The sequence below is a fragment of the Gadus morhua genome, chromosome 5 (genome assembly GCF_902167405.1).
Source record: "Gadus morhua chromosome 5, gadMor3.0, whole genome shotgun sequence".
Classification (NCBI taxonomy): domain Eukaryota; kingdom Metazoa; phylum Chordata; class Actinopteri; order Gadiformes; family Gadidae; genus Gadus; species Gadus morhua.
Window position 1 is genome coordinate 11,792,823 of NC_044052.1, and position 19,497 is coordinate 11,812,319.

At 50.3% G+C, this 19,497-nt stretch overlaps 1 protein-coding gene across 5 annotated transcripts; it reads right to left on the reverse strand.

Moving 5' to 3' along the window:
* Positions 1 to 456: 456 nt before the first annotated feature.
* Positions 457 to 19,480, reverse strand: ktn1 (kinectin 1). 5 transcript variants are annotated; one of them, XM_030355759.1, is made up of 36 exons: positions 19,247 to 19,480; positions 14,721 to 15,460; positions 14,203 to 14,355; positions 13,925 to 14,044; positions 13,680 to 13,813; positions 13,474 to 13,578; positions 13,222 to 13,362; positions 12,868 to 12,965; positions 12,145 to 12,289; positions 11,403 to 11,499; positions 11,102 to 11,286; positions 10,519 to 10,608; positions 10,264 to 10,301; positions 10,034 to 10,124; positions 9,282 to 9,350; positions 9,152 to 9,189; positions 8,866 to 8,956; positions 8,535 to 8,624; positions 8,390 to 8,427; positions 7,756 to 7,846; positions 7,496 to 7,605; positions 7,145 to 7,241; positions 6,982 to 7,019; positions 6,762 to 6,852; positions 5,984 to 6,070; positions 4,536 to 4,625; positions 4,323 to 4,415; positions 4,125 to 4,214; positions 3,928 to 4,020; positions 3,728 to 3,796; positions 3,459 to 3,542; positions 2,832 to 2,915; positions 2,047 to 2,130; positions 1,856 to 1,942; positions 1,655 to 1,765; positions 457 to 1,534 (listed from the first exon to the last, which is right to left on the reverse strand). In XM_030355759.1, exons 2-36 carry the CDS (start codon positions 15,457 to 15,459, stop codon positions 1,505 to 1,507), a joined length of 3,891 nt encoding a protein of 1,296 aa, XP_030211619.1. In that variant the 5' UTR covers position 15,460; positions 19,247 to 19,480; the 3' UTR covers positions 457 to 1,504. The 5 variants fall into 5 exon arrangements, with proteins under 5 accessions (XP_030211619.1, XP_030211618.1, XP_030211622.1 ...); XM_030355758.1 differs by having other exon boundaries at positions 6,982 to 7,022; XM_030355762.1 differs by lacking the exon at positions 5,984 to 6,070.
* Between the last annotated feature and the right edge of the window lie 17 nt (positions 19,481 to 19,497).

Here is a 19,497-nt window from a genome sequence, read left to right on the forward strand (position 1 = left end):
AGTACTTTGTCCTTGGTAATCACTCTTCTGTTGTTCAACTTCCCCGATGCAGTCACTTCCCTGCACTGTTCCAGACCTCATATCAGTTTACACAACATCACCATGAGCAAAGAACTACGCAGAGGATCACTTCCCGTTATTAAGGGGAAATTATGTCTTGTACATGATGAGAAACTAGTCATATCCTAAAAACTGAATAATTAATAATAACAATAATCCAAATTGATTTGCTTCATCCGTCAAAGAGTTATACACGGGTATATCCGAGACACCATAAGATGAGCAGCTTCTTTGTTTGGAACAGGACTGCCATTAGGGCCCAGCAGCGGATAGGAGGTAAGGAGACTCGCAAAGGGAACTGGAATTAGTAAATACACTGGCTCAGTAATGCCCCCTCGTGGTGCAATGAAGGAAACACAGGAAGGGCAGCACTCGTCAGAAACACAGGAGGCCGGGGAAGATTTACCAAGCATCCCTTTTATTAACTGTCACCTGTTACAAAAAGAAGAAAATATTCAGTGTTAATGAATTTAGCGACAGTATATAGCGAGTGGTGGTTACAGACGATATGGGACGCCTATTCCTAGAGTCGTTACAGTAGGATTACAAATCGACCGACACTCTCCGCCCAGACTGGGGCGCGGACCCCCCCCATTTCTTTGGAGCTGTGGTACACTGAACAGTACACACACACGCACACGCACGCACGCACAGACACACACTCATCCACGCGTCTCCCCCGTTTAGCGCTGGGAGTGACGCTCTGAACGTGCCGCCTTGATCCCTCCTGATCACCCCCACCCCAGCCTCCCACCTCCACCCAGCACCAGATGAAGGGGTCCTGGGTGCACCGGCTCCTGGATGAACGACGATGCTGGGACGACAGGGGTTCGGACGGGAGACAACGGCGAAAGACTTAGGTTCAGGGGGTCCTAACTGGTAAAACACTTAAACACATTATTAAACCCAGAAAGTAAGGACTTGAGAACTCAACGTTTGTTCGATAAGGTTCTCCTGTTCACAAAAAGGTTTTTGTTCTGATAACTGTGTTCTAAACATAGAGGGGGTTTCCACACAGATTAAAGGAGGCCCGGTGTCGGGGACAAAGGGGGGGGGGCCACTGGAGTAGAGGAATGTAGTGAGAGAGCGCAGTGGTAGAAAGGTGTGTTACGGCGCTTATACGGATGGTAAACACGAGCCACAGGGTTCACTGGCGTCGAGTGATCTGGGTGACATATGGTCCGGTGAGCCCGGGACACTGGGTCAGAGTCCACCTGCAGCGCCGGTGTGCAGAGGTGAGGGTGGAAGGGTGGTGGTGACGGGGCTGTGTTTGTGGTGGTGGTGACGGGGCTGTGTTTGTGGTGGTGTTGGACAGGGTGTGTGTGTGTGTGTGGGGGGGGGGGGGGGGGGGGGGGGTAGAGGACTAGAGTGGTCTCTCTGTAGTGAGGTCAGGCTGGCTGCTGGAGGAAGGGGAGGGGGGTGGGGGGAGGGCAGCCTCCGCTGCCTATACTTCAGGCAAGTCTTTGTCAGCCTCCTGAAACAGAGGAAACACAAAACAAAAGAGGTGTTTTGAGCTTGACTCCCAGCAAGCGCATCCAATAGACAAAGCATCAATACAACAGCCAGTAAGAACCCCAAGGAAACCGGGCCTCACCGCATCCTGTCCCTTGGTTAGTTGCTGGTTGACGTTTTGTATGAGCAGCTGCAGCTCCCTCACGGTTTGGGTCAGCCCTGGAGTCATCTTCACCTTCCTGTCAATCTCCTCCTTTAACAGATTAACAGGCTGGCTTGAATCACATGTAGCCTCACAAAACAGCCGTTTAGTACAGCGCCCTGATTGGCCTATCACCCTTACCGTCTGAGACATACTGTTCTCTATGAGGTCTGCGTTGCCCGTCTCCTTGGAAAGCTCTTCCTGGATCAGGTCCAGAGACTGCTGGGCCTGGTGGGGGTGGGGGGAGACCGGATCAGTCATGACCACGCTCTGCCAACATGCTCAATCTTGGATGGAGGTTTCGTACGGGGAGGGGGGGGCAGGGATCCTACCTTGTAAAGGTCACCAGCCACTTTCTGTCGTTCGCTCTCCTCCGTCTGCAGTTTGGACACTGTCCGAGTCAGCTGGGTCTTCAGCTGGAACGAAAAACAAAAAACAGACACATGAGACATGTGATTGGGCTGAGACATGAGACGGGCTGAGACACGACAGTGGGCTGAGGCCGGGACATGATATTGAGACTAAAGATCGAGCCGAGTCCCCGGAGCGTTCCTTGCAACGTCTTTGTGCCATTTGTTTTTCTGCAGCAAGGGTCCTACCAGCAGGCATCTTAGTAGTGCAACAAGTCAAATAAACCCCATCGCTTTTTATTGTTCTAGTTTTAAATGGCTAATCCCTGACATCTGCATTAGCAGATGTTGGATAAGAGTGTTAGTCAACTACATTGATCGATTTACTGTCCAAACACACAAACACAGAAGGCTAGGAGGCGTTTGGAGGCTGATGAAAAGGTAGTGTTAGGTGTAAAGAGGCTTCCAGATGGCGGCCAACATACGGCGGGAGAGCCTGTCATGTTGTTAGAGGAACGCAGAGTAAAAGCAGAGTCAGGCAGGAAGCCTGTGTTATTCTGCGGAAGAGTAGGTCATCATTCACTACCTCCAACAACAACCACCCAATCTGAGGTCACACACGCAGAGAATGTACTAGGACTGCACAATTCTGCCCAGAGGTTGGACCTCACTCATTCGTTCTGAGAGCAGCAGAGTGGCGTGGCGACATCAAGCGGCCAGGCTTTGCAACTCTGAAGCTCGAGCGAGGGGCGGCGAAGCCCGCTTACCACGATCAGCTGCTCGTTCTGCCGGACGGCCTCAGTGTATGAGCCGTCCAGTTTGCTCTGCAGCTCAGTCAAGAGATCTTTGAGCTGAAAGACAGTTTTGAGACGGTGGTGTGTTTAATGTTTCGGTTGCGTTGGAGCTTGCTCCAGAGACGCTCCGAATAGACACGGGCAAAGGGCGTTAGCGTGTGTGACAGGCTACCGAGGGTGTGAGGGGAGCCTGAGGGCCAGGATGCTATTTAAGAATCGAGATGAGTGGCTGTCCTCCAGCCCCGATGAGGTCATCGTAACACAAAGTCAAGGCTTTTCATGCTCAGCAGTCCGGTCACGCGATGACAGTAAAAAGCCCAGTGCGGTTTGAATGCAAACTCCTTTACACAATACAATTCTGTTAGGCTGCCAAGGGTTAATTTTTGGACCAGGATCACGCTGCCAGATTAGGATATTCCATAACAGATTAGGACATACCAGAATCAAATGACGCTAATGACGTGTCAATGCTTAGACACAGAAAAGAAGCATGATTCACATGCACATAGACAATCAGACAGACAGCACACTCATGCTTATGCCTTGGCTGGATCATCACTGAGAATGATGACCACAGAGAAGGACGTTCGGTCACATTACCTCTTTGACCTCCGTGACATAGGTAGCGCTCTCTCGCTCTGCCCTGTCCAGCTCGGCCTCCAACTGCTGCTTCTCTCGTCTCAACTACAGAGCGACACAACAGACGTTGACGGCATGAAAACTGAGAAGAACGCAGAAGAACTGTCATCGTAGGGACAGGAATTTAGAATTGCAATTGCTAGGGGTGTTTAAAGGCGTTGATTATACAGGCTGGTAGGGAGGATCAACTGCAAACGATGCCAATCACACAGATCAAGAAGGTGACTCACATTTTCCAACTCGGCGCCGTCACTTAGTCTCTCGATCTCCTGCTCTAACGCCGCGACTTTCACATTCATCTGTAACAGCAGGGGGCAACAAAATCTAATTCAGTCGTGTTAACGATACGATAATCTAATAGTGGCTCCATGTGCTGACTCGGTGCGCCGCTATGGTCCACAGCTCAACGGCCAAACGGCTAAAAGCGTACCTCTCCGAGCTCTCCCTGAGACACTTCCAGTTTCAACTTCCAGCGAGACTCTTCGCTCTCCACGCTGCTCTGCAGCCTCTGCAGGATGCCCTCCTGTGGACACAGCGGTCATTGCAGGCGAGTCATCTTTAAAAACGTATCCCCCTCTACAACCCCCAGATGTCTTTGCGACACTGAAACGAGCGGCCCCGTCTCACCGTCTCGGCCAACACCTTCTTGTACGTCTCGCAGTCCTTCTGCATAACCTTCTGGGCTTCTTCTGTCTCCTTCAGCTTCTCCTGCAGCCCCTGTTGGAAACACATCTCCAAACATGAGGGCCTTTCGAGGGGGGGCAAAACCCACAGAAGGGCCTCTTGGGCCAACGTACTTGGTTAACTAAGTAGCACAAGAAGTACCTCTAGCTCCCCTGATGCAGGGGCACAATTGGACTGGGCAGCGGAGCTCTCAGCAGCGGCCTGCTCGAACCTGTTCAGCCACTCCTCGTGGTTCTGGTGGGGAGTTCAACAGATTCAGTTATTCTAAATATGAGCCATGCATCTTTTACACCCACACCCACACACAGACCCACCCCCCAGGGGATTTGAGCAGCAGAACCCTTGAACCCCTACCTGTCCGCTGGGCAGGGCCACGTGGGGCAGCAGTCTGTGCAGCGCGTCGCGACACTCAGCCTGGGTGGAGTCCAGCGCTGTCTGGCTCTCCTGCGGGACAAAAGGGCCGGTGGCGCACAAAGAAAAACACAGCGAGGGGGGGGATGAGAACAGACACGCCACAGCAGCATCGCTGTCCTGTCACTGGAAGGCAATGTGTGCAGTGGTGATCCTCCTCTCAGGACACCAGCGGGGCCACCCACATGACCACGCAGTCCCCTTCAATGAGAAGGACGACTGCGAAGACCACAGCAGCCTTTGCAGTGGATCTCAGCCTTGATCCACGTATGAGAGCTTAAACTGGAGTCAGCCAAAGAACTGCCATGCTCAGAGCCAACGGCCTCTCCCCAGCCACGCAGAATCCCGTTTCAAGATCACCGCAGGAATGTAAACGTGCCCCATCATTGAAACATAACAAAAATGCAAATCACGGAAGACATCAACCCCCTGTTACTGCCGCTCCGAGGCCTGGTGGGAGATGGAGTGCACCGAGGGCGCCAGCTGGCACGCGGGCCACTAGTCGCATTAGCGTAGCGAGTGGGAGGGGAGCCCCGGGACACGCGTGGGGGAGTCCTGTACGAGCAGCATGCACCCTTCAGATGGCAGACGACAACAGGTGCCAAGCACCCCTTGGCACCTGGGGGGAGGGAGGGGTTCTACTGTACTCTGACGGAGTGGGGCAGCTGGGCGCAGACAGGGTGGCTCGTACACGCCGATCCCGAGCAGCCAGAAATACGAGCCCCTCATAGTGATGACTTCCCTTAAAAGCTATCGATGCAACCTCGAGAACAATCCGGTGACTCAGCGAAACGCCGACTGGATACGAGTCTTTATGAATCAAGTGCAACGTTGGAAAATCATGAACAGTAAATCGTGTTTCCTCCATTGAGATTCCAGTGGATCCCGTGATCTGCGGATGGATTCTACAAGCTTAACTTAACGGCGACGGAGCGAGCATCGTAGGTTAGGAAGAGAGAGCACATGCTGGATGTGAGTCAACGGATGGGGGAGGGGGGGGGCGGGTGAATAATGAATACGATGATGATGTCCTCAGTGACACCGAGTGTAATCATGTCCAGGACACTGCACACTCATTTCAAAGCACCAGCCTCTGAGCAAAGGGGACGTTTGATGTTGACAAGTGTTTAACCTTTGTTGTTTTTCAGAAAGCGGCATCATTGCATAAACAGCACAAAAATATATTGTCATTTGGAAGACCAAAACAATTAGAACGTCATGCATAGGCTAATTAAGTAAAATGAGTATGCAGTGCGTTTTGCATGGATGATTGTAATACAAAAATCTGGCGTTTCGGTGGGGGGGGTGGGGGTGGGGGTGGGGGTGGGGGTGGGATGGGGTGCATTCGATTTAGATCTAGCGTGAAGCAGACAGGAAGTGGGGTGTCGAACCTTGACTGCCTTGCTGAGCTTCCCCTGAAGCAGGGCCTCGGTGGCTGACAGAGCCTCCATTACACTCCAGTTTTTCTCCCGTAGCTCCTGGTCAGGAGTCCAGAGAAACACTGCTTTCAGTTCACTGGCAGGGGTTAAAGCATTCCAACCCTTCCCATGTGAAAGAGGTTTCTTCACTGTGCCCAATAGAGCGCTACGGCCAGTCAGACGACGGATGACAGAATGGACCAATGAGGGCCAATACTACAAGCAGTCCGAATGACACTCAAAATAACCTAATCCTTGATCCCTAATATTAAACGGCCTGCATTTAAAAGTAAAAAGCTACTAACCAAAACCACATGGCTTTGACAAATGTCAAAAAAAAAATCTAAAGAGACGATGGGGTAATGTTAATGTTAATGTGCACCACCCACAAGCACAGACATGCTCCCAGGAGAGGCAGCCATCGCCGACAGCAAGCAGTGCAGCAGCTGAAACCGCCGTGTGTGCTGATGCGTGCTGGCACTGTGCAACAAAAACAAAACTTCAGCCGTCTCCACTTCGGAGTTCCAAAACTACCAGCGTGGAGCCTAGATAAGAGGCAGGGAGGGAGAGGCCTGGAAACAGGTGGAGGGCGAGAGTCCGGGGGCATGCTCGGGACTTGGTTAGCTGTGAGGGGACCACGTTTCAGAACCACACCGGAGAGACGTAGGGGGAGCTCCCTGTAGGAGAGAGGAGCAGCACTGGGGAGTTAAGTCAGCCGGGTGGGGGGAGGGGGGGGGGTCGAGAAACCTACGTTGTTTTTCTTCCTGTGAAGCTCCACAGAGTCTCTGAGCTCAGACAGCTCGACCTGCAGGTCAGACACCTGCCTGTCCTTCTCAGACAACCTGGTGGGACAGAGCACACAGAGCGTTGGGCCTCCAGTCATACACATGGCACAGCTTTAAAGGTGTCTTTATGAGGGAGGAGGGAGAAGATCTAAATAGTTCAGAAAGTAGTCCTATGATGGCACTCACGCTGCAAGGAGTTCTGGGCTTGGTGTCACACTTTGGGACTGCTGGATCAAAACAAATACATAACAAATAATAAATACAAAAAGATGATGAATAAATGATAAGACAAACAAGTGCATGCAGAAGAGGACGGCCCTAACCGGGGGGGGCCGTGGGCCTCGCTCACCTGCTGCTGCAGCTGCTCCACTTGCTGGCTCACCTCCCTGGTCCGGGCCTCCAGCTCACCCTGCAGAGCGTGGAGCTCCTCGTCCTTCGAGCACAGCCTGAGGGGACAAAGGTCAGAGGTCAGTGCTCTGAGCAATGGCCGACGATGCGTATTTGACGTGAAGTGTGTCTTTACATTCAGTAGTTGCTTTTATGCAAAGCGGATCATACACACATTCACACACAGCCGAGTCAACCATGCAGAGCGACAGCTGGACTGAAGCCGTTAGGGTGAGGTGTCTTGCTCAGGGACACCTCGACACTCGGCTAGGAGAAGCCCCCCCCCCCCCCCCCCAGTGTAGTGGTGTCTTACTTGGCCTGGAGGTCTAGCACCTGGGCACTGGCGTCTGCACTGCTCTGCTCCCCCCTCTGCCTCAGCTGCACCGTCTCCACCTGCAGGCATTCGATCTCCCGCTCCAGCACCTGAGGACAAACACACACACACACACACACACACACACACACACACACACACACACACACCTTTAGCCTCAGACTGTGGTAGATGTGGAGCATTTAAGCAGAAACGGTATTGATCTGAAACGGTGAAAGGCGGAGGTCTAGACAGCTCACCGCAATGGTCTGCTCGGTGGCTGAGCTGCAGCCCAGCGACGCCTGTAGACGTTCGTCCATGGAGAGGAGCTCCCCGTCCTTCTGCTGAAGCCTACGCAGCAGCAGGGATACACTCAACATCGGGTGGTAACAAATGACGAGGAACCATAGGTAAAAGCCAGACCAAAATAAGGCTTCCTTTAAAAGTGTCCAAAGCAGTGGAGTCTCTCAGACCCTGAAGCAGAGCGCAGAGAGCATGGCTACAGAGAGCAGGGCTACAGAGGAACGATCTACAGATGACAGAGCTACAGAGTCTAAAGCTGACTCCCCATACGCTCATGTAGAAACCCCAGGGACAGCTAGGAGCTGCAGAGGATCTGAGAGATCTGCTATGTATGCATCTACAAAGCCATCCATTTACATTGACATTCAGGGTGTTAGGCAGACGTTTCTATTCAAAGTGTTACAATAAGTACACATGTCAGAAGAAAAATAAACTACTGTTTATAGCCGTCAGTACAGTGTGGCTACAGTGGTACAGTGATTTAAAAACTAGTAAGAGAATCGTATAAACGATTCTAAAACTGATGGGTAACCACTGCAAAAACTTAAAAAAGGTGTTATGTTACGATTAGGTTCTTTGAAAAACACCTACTGGGATTTCAGTTCCTCAACCGTTGTCTCCGATGTAATCTGAAATTAGAAAAAAAAAGGGACATGGTGTACTACTGTTAGTAACGCATTGAAAGATAGAAATGGCGTGTGCGTGTGCTTTGTGATGTTCCACGCTTTTGAATCACCTGCTCTGAGGCCTGCTGCCTCAGGGCCTCCACGTCCCTCTTCTGGGCCTCCACGTCCCTCTTCAGGGCCTGGTTCTCCTCCCTCACGGCCTGCAGCGGGACAACGCAGTGGCTTAGGACATTATCAACAGGAACGATCACAACACGCCACAGTAAACTGCACTGTCGCTCGGGGCCAGCGCCACACTGATGTTAGTGAAGCGAGGGTTGTACGGCCCGTCTATTGGCCTGCTGGTGGTTTCCGGTTCACGGCTGCCATGCTCTAATCCTGCCTATTCCTGAGGGCTTTACCATCGAGGGCAGCCGGGCTCAGTGGATCACACACACGCACCTGGAGCTCCTCCTCCTTGTTGGCCACCTCGATGAGGCCGGTCTTCAGCAGGTCCTCCACCGTCTTGATGTTCTCTTCCCGTTCCTGAACGCTGAGGAGACAAACGGAGACTCCGGGATGAGGAAAAATCTAAACCCTGTTACAGGGGTTTCAACATATGCATGAGCAGACTAGAGGAGGACTTTCCCGTGGCATATTCCCCCAGTTACCTGCCATCCATCTTCAAATAGACACAGATGAATACATAATCATTATACATAATAATACATAATAAATTCTCACAAACCTCATCTGGATCTGGTCCAGTGCTAGCCGAGAGTCATTCTGGAACGGTGGGGGAAGTCACAAGATGTGAGGGTCACATAGTCGCACATTTTTACATATTACACATATAACCATGGGGTTGGGCCACTGACCTGTTCAGAAATCTGAGTCTTCAGTTTCAGAAGCTCTGCCATCAGGGCCCTGCTCTCATTGTGAATGGCCTGGGGGGGTGGGAGGGAAGAGGAGAGAAATGTCAGAGTCTGTTACACCGCATGAGGAGGAATACAGGATAGATTGGAACTGTTCTCATCCAACTGTTCATTGATATGCAACGGCTGTCAATCACAACGTTGGCTAGCATGATAATGTGACAATTTGAAAAATGAGAATTAGAAGGTGGCAGTTATTAGGAGGTATACCAACGTCACCAAGCAACAGGAGCTAAACTATACTGATTAATTTAGCACTACCTCAACGATCAAATGTCTTCAGTAAAAAGTAATGGCGGCATTTCAACACAGGCTCAATAACACCCTGCTGGCCCCCCCTGAACACCACTCTTACGAACTTATTGTATACGTCCTGGCACTTAATGTACACATTTATTGTATGTTGTACTTTCTAGTACCTAATGTAAACACTATTTGTACAAATTGTACGTTGTACGTACTTGCACTTAAAAATGGCATTGTGCAGCATCTTATCCGAGCCATCTTTGTTGTATACGGGACATGGGTTAACCTAGCGATTGTTAGTGCTTAGCCCTTGGTTCTATGAACATCCTTACTATACCGACACTGATGCATGGTTGTTTCTCTTTCTCCTGACAAATGTACTTATTGTAAGTCGCAGTGGATAAACGACTGCTAAAGGCCCACGATGTAAAATGTAAATGCGACCGTACCTGCATGTTGGTCTCTCGGACGGCCCCACTGCTCCGCTCCGCGCTCAGAGAGTCTTCCAGGCTCTTCCTCTGCAGCTCCTTCTCTGCCAGCCTGGAAAAGAACAACCACTCATCAAAAAGGAGCCCACACCGCCAAACGGGCTGACAGCCACCATCTGGTCCACAGTGCACAGTAGAAGACAGCGGCATCAGAGTGCATGTTTAAATGAGGATGAGTGAGTTTCTCTTACAGCTTCTGCAGCTCCTCAAAGTGGGAGATGTGGGTTGCCTGAAGGAGGGAGGAAACAGAGCATTAGCTTACGTTACACACGTTAGGGGCACTAGTCTCAGTGAGGGCTAGGCAATAGTTCAACCTCAGTCTTCGAATTGTATTGTATAGTCATGAAGATATCGACTCCCACAAATAAAATGATGAAATATGACGTTTTTAGCCTCGATAGCATTACAACTGAAGCTGAGGCTTACTGATAAAAAACATCCTATACCTGGGAAGACATCTGGGCCTGAAGGTTCTCGTTCTGGTGTTGTTGGGACTCAATCTGCACCTGAAGACCTTTGTTCTCGTTCAGGAGTTCCTGGGGGAAGAAAAGGAAAACACTTTGAAACCACCACTTAATAAATATTCCTCCTTCTTAAAATCAAACACAGCACACCAATAGCAACAATGTTCATGACATTCCATACCAAGTATTATTTGACAAACAGAAAACTGTGAACACAGAATCCTTAGATAGTGGTTATACTTTGTTAACACAACTGTGTTCATGCAAGAACTACCTGCTTATTTTGTGGTTCCAGAACATAAACTCAAAGCGCTTTACAATATTGCCAAACATTCACCCATCATTCACACATTCACACACAAACGGCGGTGACAACCATGCAAGGCGACAGCCAGCTCGTTGGGAGCAGTTAGGGTGAGGGGTCTTGCTCAGAGACACCTCGACACTCTTTGAGGAGCCGGGGATCGAACCAGAAACCTTCCGGTTACCAGCCAACCCGCACTACCTCCTGAGCCCCTTGCCGCTGGAGGACTTGTGGACCGTGTGGTGCCCTGCGATGCATTACCTGGACCTGGGCCTGCAGGGTCTCATCAGGCATGCTGTGCTGGGTGACCTCCAGCAGCTGGCGCACCCTCTGCTCCACGCGGTCCTTGGACACGATGGCCTCCTGCAGGCTGCCGTGGAGGTTCTGGATCTCGTTGTTCTTGCTGTTCATCTCAGTCTCCACAGAGAGCAGCTGGTTCTGCAGCTCTGGAGAACCATAAAGACAGACAGAGGGCTCACTTTGTTCTAGTAGTATCTGTTGGGAGATGACTGTTCAAAAATAAATGGAAAGGATAGGTATCCCAGAGGAGAGTTTGACTCACCTTGTTTGGCTGCTTGGAGTTTCTCCCGCTCAGCGTTGACTTTGTAGTGGTAGTTCTGGAGCTCTTCCCAGTGTCTCTTGGTGTCCTGCAGCTGAGCCTGGGCATCAACAGACAACACACTCGTCATCCCCTCCTCTCAAACACAATGAGTACGCCTTTCTGATTCGGTCGACCCCATTCTCAGATCCCCTGGTGGGACTAGCTAGTGATTTCTGCCCTGCATCTACTAAAGAAACAAACCCTGATTACATTAACCAGGCAAGACACCACTCTCAAGTGAGGCCTGGTCAACCAGGTTGTGTTCACCAGACAATCTCAGCGACTAATACACACAATACAACCTCCCGTACATTTTTTCAGCGTTGGATCACGGCCTTTAAAATACCGGGATAAACATACAACCCAGGTGGGAGGAGGATGACTGAAGTTCTCAACATCCAACCCCCCCCCCCCCCCCCAGCCTGCTTCCCGGACCAACACAATCCTCCACTTCCAGGGTCTATTCAAATTGTCCCTTCCCACAAGCATGTTATGACTTCCTGCAGGGCGTGAACACATGAATTCGGATCACGAGGAGAGGCTCTTTTGAAACTAGGCCACCTCAGCCCTCAAACCCACCCGACATTCCCTCCCCCCCTCAAAGCAGGGCAGGACCGCACACCAAACGTGCACACTAAAACAATGCTTGGGGGCGGCCATTTTGTGTGTGTGCGTGCGTGGCCGTCTGTGTGGCTGAGCGCACCTCCAGCTGGGACACGTTCTGCTTGTAGCCGACCTCCAGCCCCTTCCTCTGGTGCTCCTCCTGCTGCAGCTTGCCGTTGGTCTCCGTCAGCTCCTTCATCAGCCCCGAGTACTCGGAGCGCAGCTTGTTCAGCTCGGCAGAGTTCCTACGTCGGCACAGACGCACAGACCGACACAGAGAGAGAGAGAGAGAGAAACAATGTGTTATTGGACTGCGTAACATACAGGTTTGGGAATAATTAATAATGCATGACAACAACTTTGCGTGTAATTCCTTGTTGATTAATTCCCTTTGATAACACACTTTGTATAGAAGAGGAAGGTATAAAAATTGTTTCCCCTCACCCTGACTCTTAATAGAAACACCAGACTCTGGAAGCTGTGCGTGTCTGATTTGGGCGGCATGCGGCTCAGAAGGTAGAGTGGGTTGGCTTGAAACCGGGAGGTTGCTAGATAGAGTGTTGAGGTGTCCCTGAGCAAAACCCCTCACCCTAACTGCTCCCGACCAGCTGGCTGTCGCCTTGCATGGCTAACACCGCCATCAGTGTGTGAATGTGTGCATGAAGGGGTGAATGCTAGGAAATATTATAATGCGCTTTTGAAAAGCGCTTTGAGTGGCCACTGGTTAGAAAATATGTATAAATGCAGTCAATTCATTTGGGAGGCGGGTCCCAGATCAGTCCCAGGCCCTTATTGTGTGTATGCGGTGGGTGGAGGTACTGACTTGCTCTCCATCTGGTTGGCAGCGGAGCTGACGGCGTCCCTCAGGATGCTGTTCTCCTGCTTGAGACGACTGATCTGGCCCTCCAGCTGCTCCCTCATCTGCACACACACACACAATTTCAAAATCAGGTCAAATCACACATAAAGCTATTGCTGAGATTACAAAGATTGGTTACTCTCCAAATCAACAATTGTGTTACAACTCTGATCGTTTTGAACTGATTATAGGAGTTTCAAATTGCAGCTCTATGGAGTTCGAATTATTCACACCATTCACATTTGACTTGAGAAAAATATTCAGGGTAATTTCCTCATTGTCTATTTATTAATACAAAGTAGGGAACCGGTGACTCACGTTAATCTGCATGGCCTGAAGCTCCTGGTAGCCGCTCTGGGTTTTAGCCTGCATACCTCCCAGCTCCTTCTGCATGACCGCGTGCTGCTCCCTCAGCATAGACTCCGCCCGGCCGGTCTTCTGCTTCTCCACCTGCAGCTCCTGAAACACCATCAGGACCCAAAAGGACACATGAGAGGTCAGCCTTGGTGGACTGGCTACACACACACACAAACTGTTTTTTAACATCACAGGCGGTTTATTGTGCGGGACCTGGCTGAGCTGCTTCACTTTGTCCTTGGCAATGGAGGCCTCCTCCCTCAGGGTGATGAAGAGTCTCTCCCTCTCCTGGGCTTCTGGGTCAGCCTTTGCAGCAGACTGGAGGAGATTAAACATCAATAAGCAGGGAGCGGGCAGCGCACTCGTGGCCAGGTACATCAGGGAACACTGTGGAGCTCGTGGTTGTTGGTGCCACTCACCTTGTGCCAGGTTTCAAGCGCGTGGGGGCTCTTGTCACAGAGGAGGGCCATCACGCTCACGACCTCGGCCTCAGTCAGAGCCATGCTAGACAGGCCACCAATAAGCTCCTTCAGCTTCATCTCTGCGTTCTCCACTTTACACGCAGACATTAGAAAACAAGGGTCAAGGAGGGTTTAGGATGACAGGACCAAGGAGGGAACACGAGGGCGGCGTCATTGATGAGGTGATGCGCTGCTACCTGTACCTTTGTCTGTTTCGTTCTTCTGCTTCTTGCCACTCCCCTTGGAGGGAGCGCTGTTGTCGTTGGGAGCCGCCTGGTGGTTTGCTGGAGCGGCGGACTCGACCAGCACGTGGGGCTCGTCCACTGAGGGGGGAAAGAGTGAGTCCCTTTATTTTCATTCATTGTATGCAAAAACCGACGTGCACGGGCTGCAGCGGGATCGTTTGTCAGCGTCACTGGTCAAATTTGTTTTTGCATTTGCATTTCAATGGTATTCAAAAACAGAGTCGATCAGCGCTTACCAGACTCAGCCTTCTGCTTCTTGGCAGAGTTCTTCTTCTTGCCGCCGGTGGTGGCAGGAGGCAAGCTGGTCTCTGACATCAGGTGAACCTCTTTCTTGACTGGAGCCGGAGCTGCGACCTGCTCGACTTTAATCTCCTGCTGCTGGTCCTCAACTGCACAGGAACACGCAGTAGGGAGAGAACCGGATAGGATATTTGACTCCCAGCCGAAAGGCCTCCTCGATTTAGGTGACTAATCCCTGCCTGGTCATTCATTTCCATGCATCCCAAGAAATTCCCTGCAGGTGACTTTGGGTAAAAGCATCTAAATCACAAAATACTAAATTATCTACTTATAACGATATGTCAGCTTATTGGGTAACTTTGAGTGACTGACTTTTCTTTAATAACATATGATAATGGAGGCACGCAAGCATGAAGTATGCAACATGCAAATGATCACGTAAACCACTTCCGGACTCAAACTCAGACCAAAACGTGCATCCTACCCGCTGCACTTTTGCGAACGGCCAACCCACCTGCTTCAACTTTCTGCTTCTTCTTGTCCTTCTTCTTCCCAGAGGTCAGAGGAGGTGTCTGCACCTGGGCCAGGACCTGGGCCACGACCGGGGCCTGGACGTCAGGCTTGGGAGAGGCCGAGCCGGGCCGCTTGCTCACCGACAGAGGCGCCTCTGACTTACGGCTAGCGGGCCGGGAGCCGTTCATCGCTGGTTCCTCAGTAGGAGTGGGAGTGGGTGTAGGAGGAGCTGCTGCGGCGGCTGCTGCTGCTGTTGCTGCTGCTGCGGCGGCTGCTGCTGTTGCTGCTGCTGCGGCGGCTGCGGCTGCTTTGGCTGCTTTCTTCTCCTTCTTCTTCCTCTCTCTCAAACCAGCTGGGGCCTCCACTGGCGCGGCCACAAACACGGGAGCAGCGGCGGGTAGGATCGCTTGCTCGGGCTCATCCTCCAGCTCAGGAGAGGAGCTGCTGGCGGCGTCAGTCAGGTCAAAGTCCCTCTGATCCTCCTCCGACTCCCCTCCTCCTCCGGCGACACCGCCACCTCCGCCTCCGGCGTTCTCCTTCTTTTTGCTCTTCTTCTTGTCCCCCTTCTTGCGGACGTCAGCCCTGAACAGGGGCAGCTTGAGGTCTCGCTTCTGCTTGGCGAGCACTTCATCATAGGAGGTCTCCTTCATGAAGAGCCAGAAGAAGAGGAACATGAGGGCGATGACGAGGGATGGGGCCAGGATGAGAAGGTACTGAGAGTCGTAGATATCCACCGCCATGCTGCACCGAACAAAAAGAAGGATTGGTTACTTGATCGGTGCAAACTCAACCTGGATTTGAGGCAATTTCATGGCGGTGGGCCTATTCCAAAATAGTGGAATAATAGTATTAGTGTAATTAATAACTTCTTTGTTTCCCAGGTTTTGTCTCACAGCACCAGCTGCAACGGCGTAATTATTGGTCTAACATTACCAGCATGCAATGTTGTGAACCATGAACCTCCTTCAACTGTCTGTCTTTAAATTGCTGCCAAAAGTTGTCTCATGCCCTCACAGACGACATAGCAGGGATAGTGTTCGTGAATGAATCACTTCCCCTGAGTAAAGAAATGATTTGCTGCTTGGCCCTTGGAAGCAGTTATGTGACTCGCAAGACGGTTGAGCAACATTAAATGTCGATGGAGGCCGTTGGATCGGTTATGTATTACAAAATAAAAGTTCAACAAGATTGGAATTCTTGGAAAGGAAAACAAGTGGTCCCCCCCAATAACAAAATAAATAAAACAAGAATTACATAAGTATCTCAGCAGGAAGTTATAGCCTGCAGCATAGATATTACTTCCTTACTTGTAGTCTAAGACACAGGACCATATCAGCCCCTGGAACTGAGGCACAGTTATGTTGTGAGAGCAGATATAGTATTAAAACTGGGGCTGGGGGAGATTAGGCTATACTCTACCTTCGCTTGATCATCAACCCTCCCCCCTCCTTTGTTACAGTGCTGTGATCCTATTAGACAAAGCATGCTACTATGGCACATTCTAACGCCCTGTGAAAACAAAAGCAGGGCGGAGTACCTTTCCACCATCAGCTATGATTGATGAGAGCCGCTTAAAAAAAAAGCACATCCATGACGGCCTAGGCAGCAGAGGTCGGTACGAGCCCCATACGAAAAGACGGCTGGCAGGCCTCAGGAAATCACATTCTGCCCCCGCTGTGTCACTCCCTCCGGCTCCCTCTCTCAAACATGATATTCTAAACTTAAAGAGGGAGGCTTTGCAAAGGGGCAGAAATACACACGTGCGTAAATGTCAGGCACCCAGGCCTCCTGCAGCTGCAGCCTGGCCCCTGCCTGCTCATAACCCAAGGAGAGGAGGCGGCCGGCCCGGATGCATATGCCGAGACAGATGGGAGTCCTTGTTAAACCTCGCCGACAAATGCACAGATCAATGTGCTGTGGTGTATGAGAGCCTCTGAGGTGTCTACTGAATATGATCATTGACCACAAATTGCCACTTGAATGGTGACAACTTCAAAAGAACCCCCCTGAGATGTGTTGGAGCTGAAGATTCACAGCATGAAAGTGCAATGGTCAAATCTGCAGCAATTGTGCGATGCCATCATTTAATGGACCAAAATCTTTAAGGAATGTTTCCAGCACTTTTGTGAACATCATGTCAAATCCAAGCTTTTCTGGCAATAAACTGGCCAACGATTGAAGGCTGCGGTTTACCTGTAGTCATCCTGCCTCCTAAACACTATGGTTGGGAGTAACATAGCATAGGGGTAAGCTGTGTCTATAGTTCCCCTATACAGAGCCTCTTAGGTAATTTGGATTAAGCAGCTTAACCAGTATAATACACTGAAGTCTAACTTTCCAGTGCAACATTTCCTCTGGCCCCACAGGCTACGATCGGCCTGTTTGATCAAGCCCTCCAGAACCTCAGGCTTGCATAGTTCTTTACATTAACATCATTTATGCGTAAAAAAAGGTCCCTTGACTCACCTGTTCCTCATTCCTTTCCCTGAACACCAAGCGTCTCCAAGCAGAAACACATGAAAGAACCTGTCATCTTTAAGGCGCTCTGATAGGCAGTAAAAGCATACGAGATTGCCCATTAAGGGGAACACTTTGCAACAGACACACATTGTAGGTGGAGGAATTCCTGCTCAGATAGAGACACGAACATTTGGCAATCATAACATTATTCAAGGGGCCCATGAGGATTGGGTGGAAAAACAATGTTTTTCTATTTTAAGTTGCCGCACATAGTGTTACAGAGCATTTGTTGACCTTGGTGCCATTCTTGTGCTTCACAGTAATCTTATCCCGGACCTCACGATACTGAAAAGACAAAATGTACTTCCAGGAGAACTTACCGAATTCTCAGAGTATTTGGTAAGCGTGTAAGACAAGCTTAATTTAGACCACTAAATCACACATTCTCTATGTTAGGACAGCAAGCTAATGTGTCCGGCCTACTCACTGACTCTCAAACATATATTTCCCAGAGAGTTGAAGGCGCCCACATTTCCTTTCGCTTTCATAGCCAGGCCCCAGCATTGAAAACAGCCCTCAGGACAAAGCTCTCTCGGGCCATTGCCTTTGCGGAATCTAGCCACTTGACCGTCCAGACTGCCTACTTTGGCTGGGATGAGACATCAATACATCTCTTGATAACCATCAGTTATCATACTGATCCAGGAGATGGAACATTCCTCACACCTGTCCATTAGGAATAACTGCAATTCACACAAACCAATTAAGATAATCCTTTGTGATTCTAGCCAAACCATATGTTCTAGCCAACTGGTGCAACAGGTATCATTTGGTATTTATTGTACCATAACAATATAATTGTGAAACGCACACACCCCAACGCCAGGCAGAGATACACCATAATGAAGCTGGCCAGCACCATGAAAAAAGTTAATACATTCAAATAATCAGTATGGTATGGTCAAAGAGCGATATCAAATTCCAAATGGACGAAGACTAGATTAGATAACAAGGGGTGGAGACTTATTTGAGTATATTTAAAAATGGAAAATAAATAGTTTGAGGAAAGCAGCTTCAGTGACTTTAAAACTTGTAGGCCTACATAGATATTACTGCAAACCCCACCATTTATACAAACAACCAAAATGTTATATTTCAGGTTTTATCTAACGACATAAAAAGGGGCGAATGCTTTTAAAATTAAAACATTAGGATTTTGCTGCGGTTCATGATGGTAACTGTACAGATGGGCCACTATGAAACAAGGCCATGCTCCAGCAGAGGAAGGGAACCCAATGTTCCCCTGTGCCATGCCCGGTCCGTCTGACAGGCTCGACGGGTCAACTTAGACCAGACACTTAGCTTATGTGGTGGTTGTTCTGATAAAACCAATTCACACCACCAAGAAGACCGACTGAACTGGCTATATCCAATACAGCTAACACATGCTAGCTGCCAAGTCACACATGCAACAGCTAGAAGCGAGTGAACCTTGAGAGCAAAGGAGGGGCACACGAGCCGGGAGCTCAGCGCTCCCTGACCGGCGTGTTTTACGACCAGGGCTTGGTGGAACCCAACCGAGAGACCCGGTCCGGATGTGATAAGACGCCCTTTAACAGCCAACCCAAACCGAGACAAACACAATGTACAAACCTCCTTAACGAGTCATGTAAAGCACTATCCCTAGTGCTATGAATGAGCTAATGTTAGCAAAGAAATGGACGTAAGTTGCCGGTAAACGCAAACAACACGATGGCAAAGCGTCTAAGCAGTAGAGTGAAACACACAATTAATAGTTAGTAACACAATCATAAACAGTTTATTTCAATTTAACAAATAAAAGCACTGCCTGTCCGTAAGTGTGAAGACAAGCCCCGGCAGGCCTTGCCTAGCTGGTGACCCAGCCTCCTTCTATCCTGAAATCTCTGACCCACTCCTGCATCCCAATTTCCCGTTATTAGGAGGGCTATTCTGGGCCTGGGCGAACCGCCTCAGCCCGCACGGACTAGTAGTGCCCACCGCAAGCACAGCGAGTCGGCGCGCATACGACTGTTCACAGTAACATACCTGAGAGTAGGTGCGCAGTCCCTTGACCAACGTAGTTAAATGCTGAAATGGCGTTGTTCCGCGTTGACTACAGCGGACTCTCTACTTCCCAGGGCAGTACCTACCTAAACCTCCTGCGCTGTCGGGCTGCTCAGAGCCGTTTCCCAACGCGGGGGCGGGTCAGACGCAGGCTGACGAGGCGCGCATGTTTTGCTACTCGGGACCGACCGAAGAGAATGGATTTTTCCTCAGTCTGGACGACTCACTGAAAA

What these genes read in the sequence shown, in the direction of transcription:
- ktn1 (XM_030355758.1), bottom strand. Translation starts at nt 15,459, where the DNA reads ATGGCGGTGGATATCTACGACTCTCAGTACCTTCTCATCCTGGCCCCA. An exon ending in TTCAGGCCATGCAGATTAAC is followed by an intron (nt 12,966 to 13,221) that starts GTGAGTCACCGG and finishes GTGTGTGTGCAG; the next exon opens with ATGAGGGAGCAGCTGGAGGG. An exon ending in AGAACGTGTCCCAGCTGGAG is followed by an intron (nt 11,500 to 12,144) that starts GTGCGCTCAGCC and finishes GTTGATGCCCAG; the next exon opens with GCTCAGCTGCAGGACACCAA.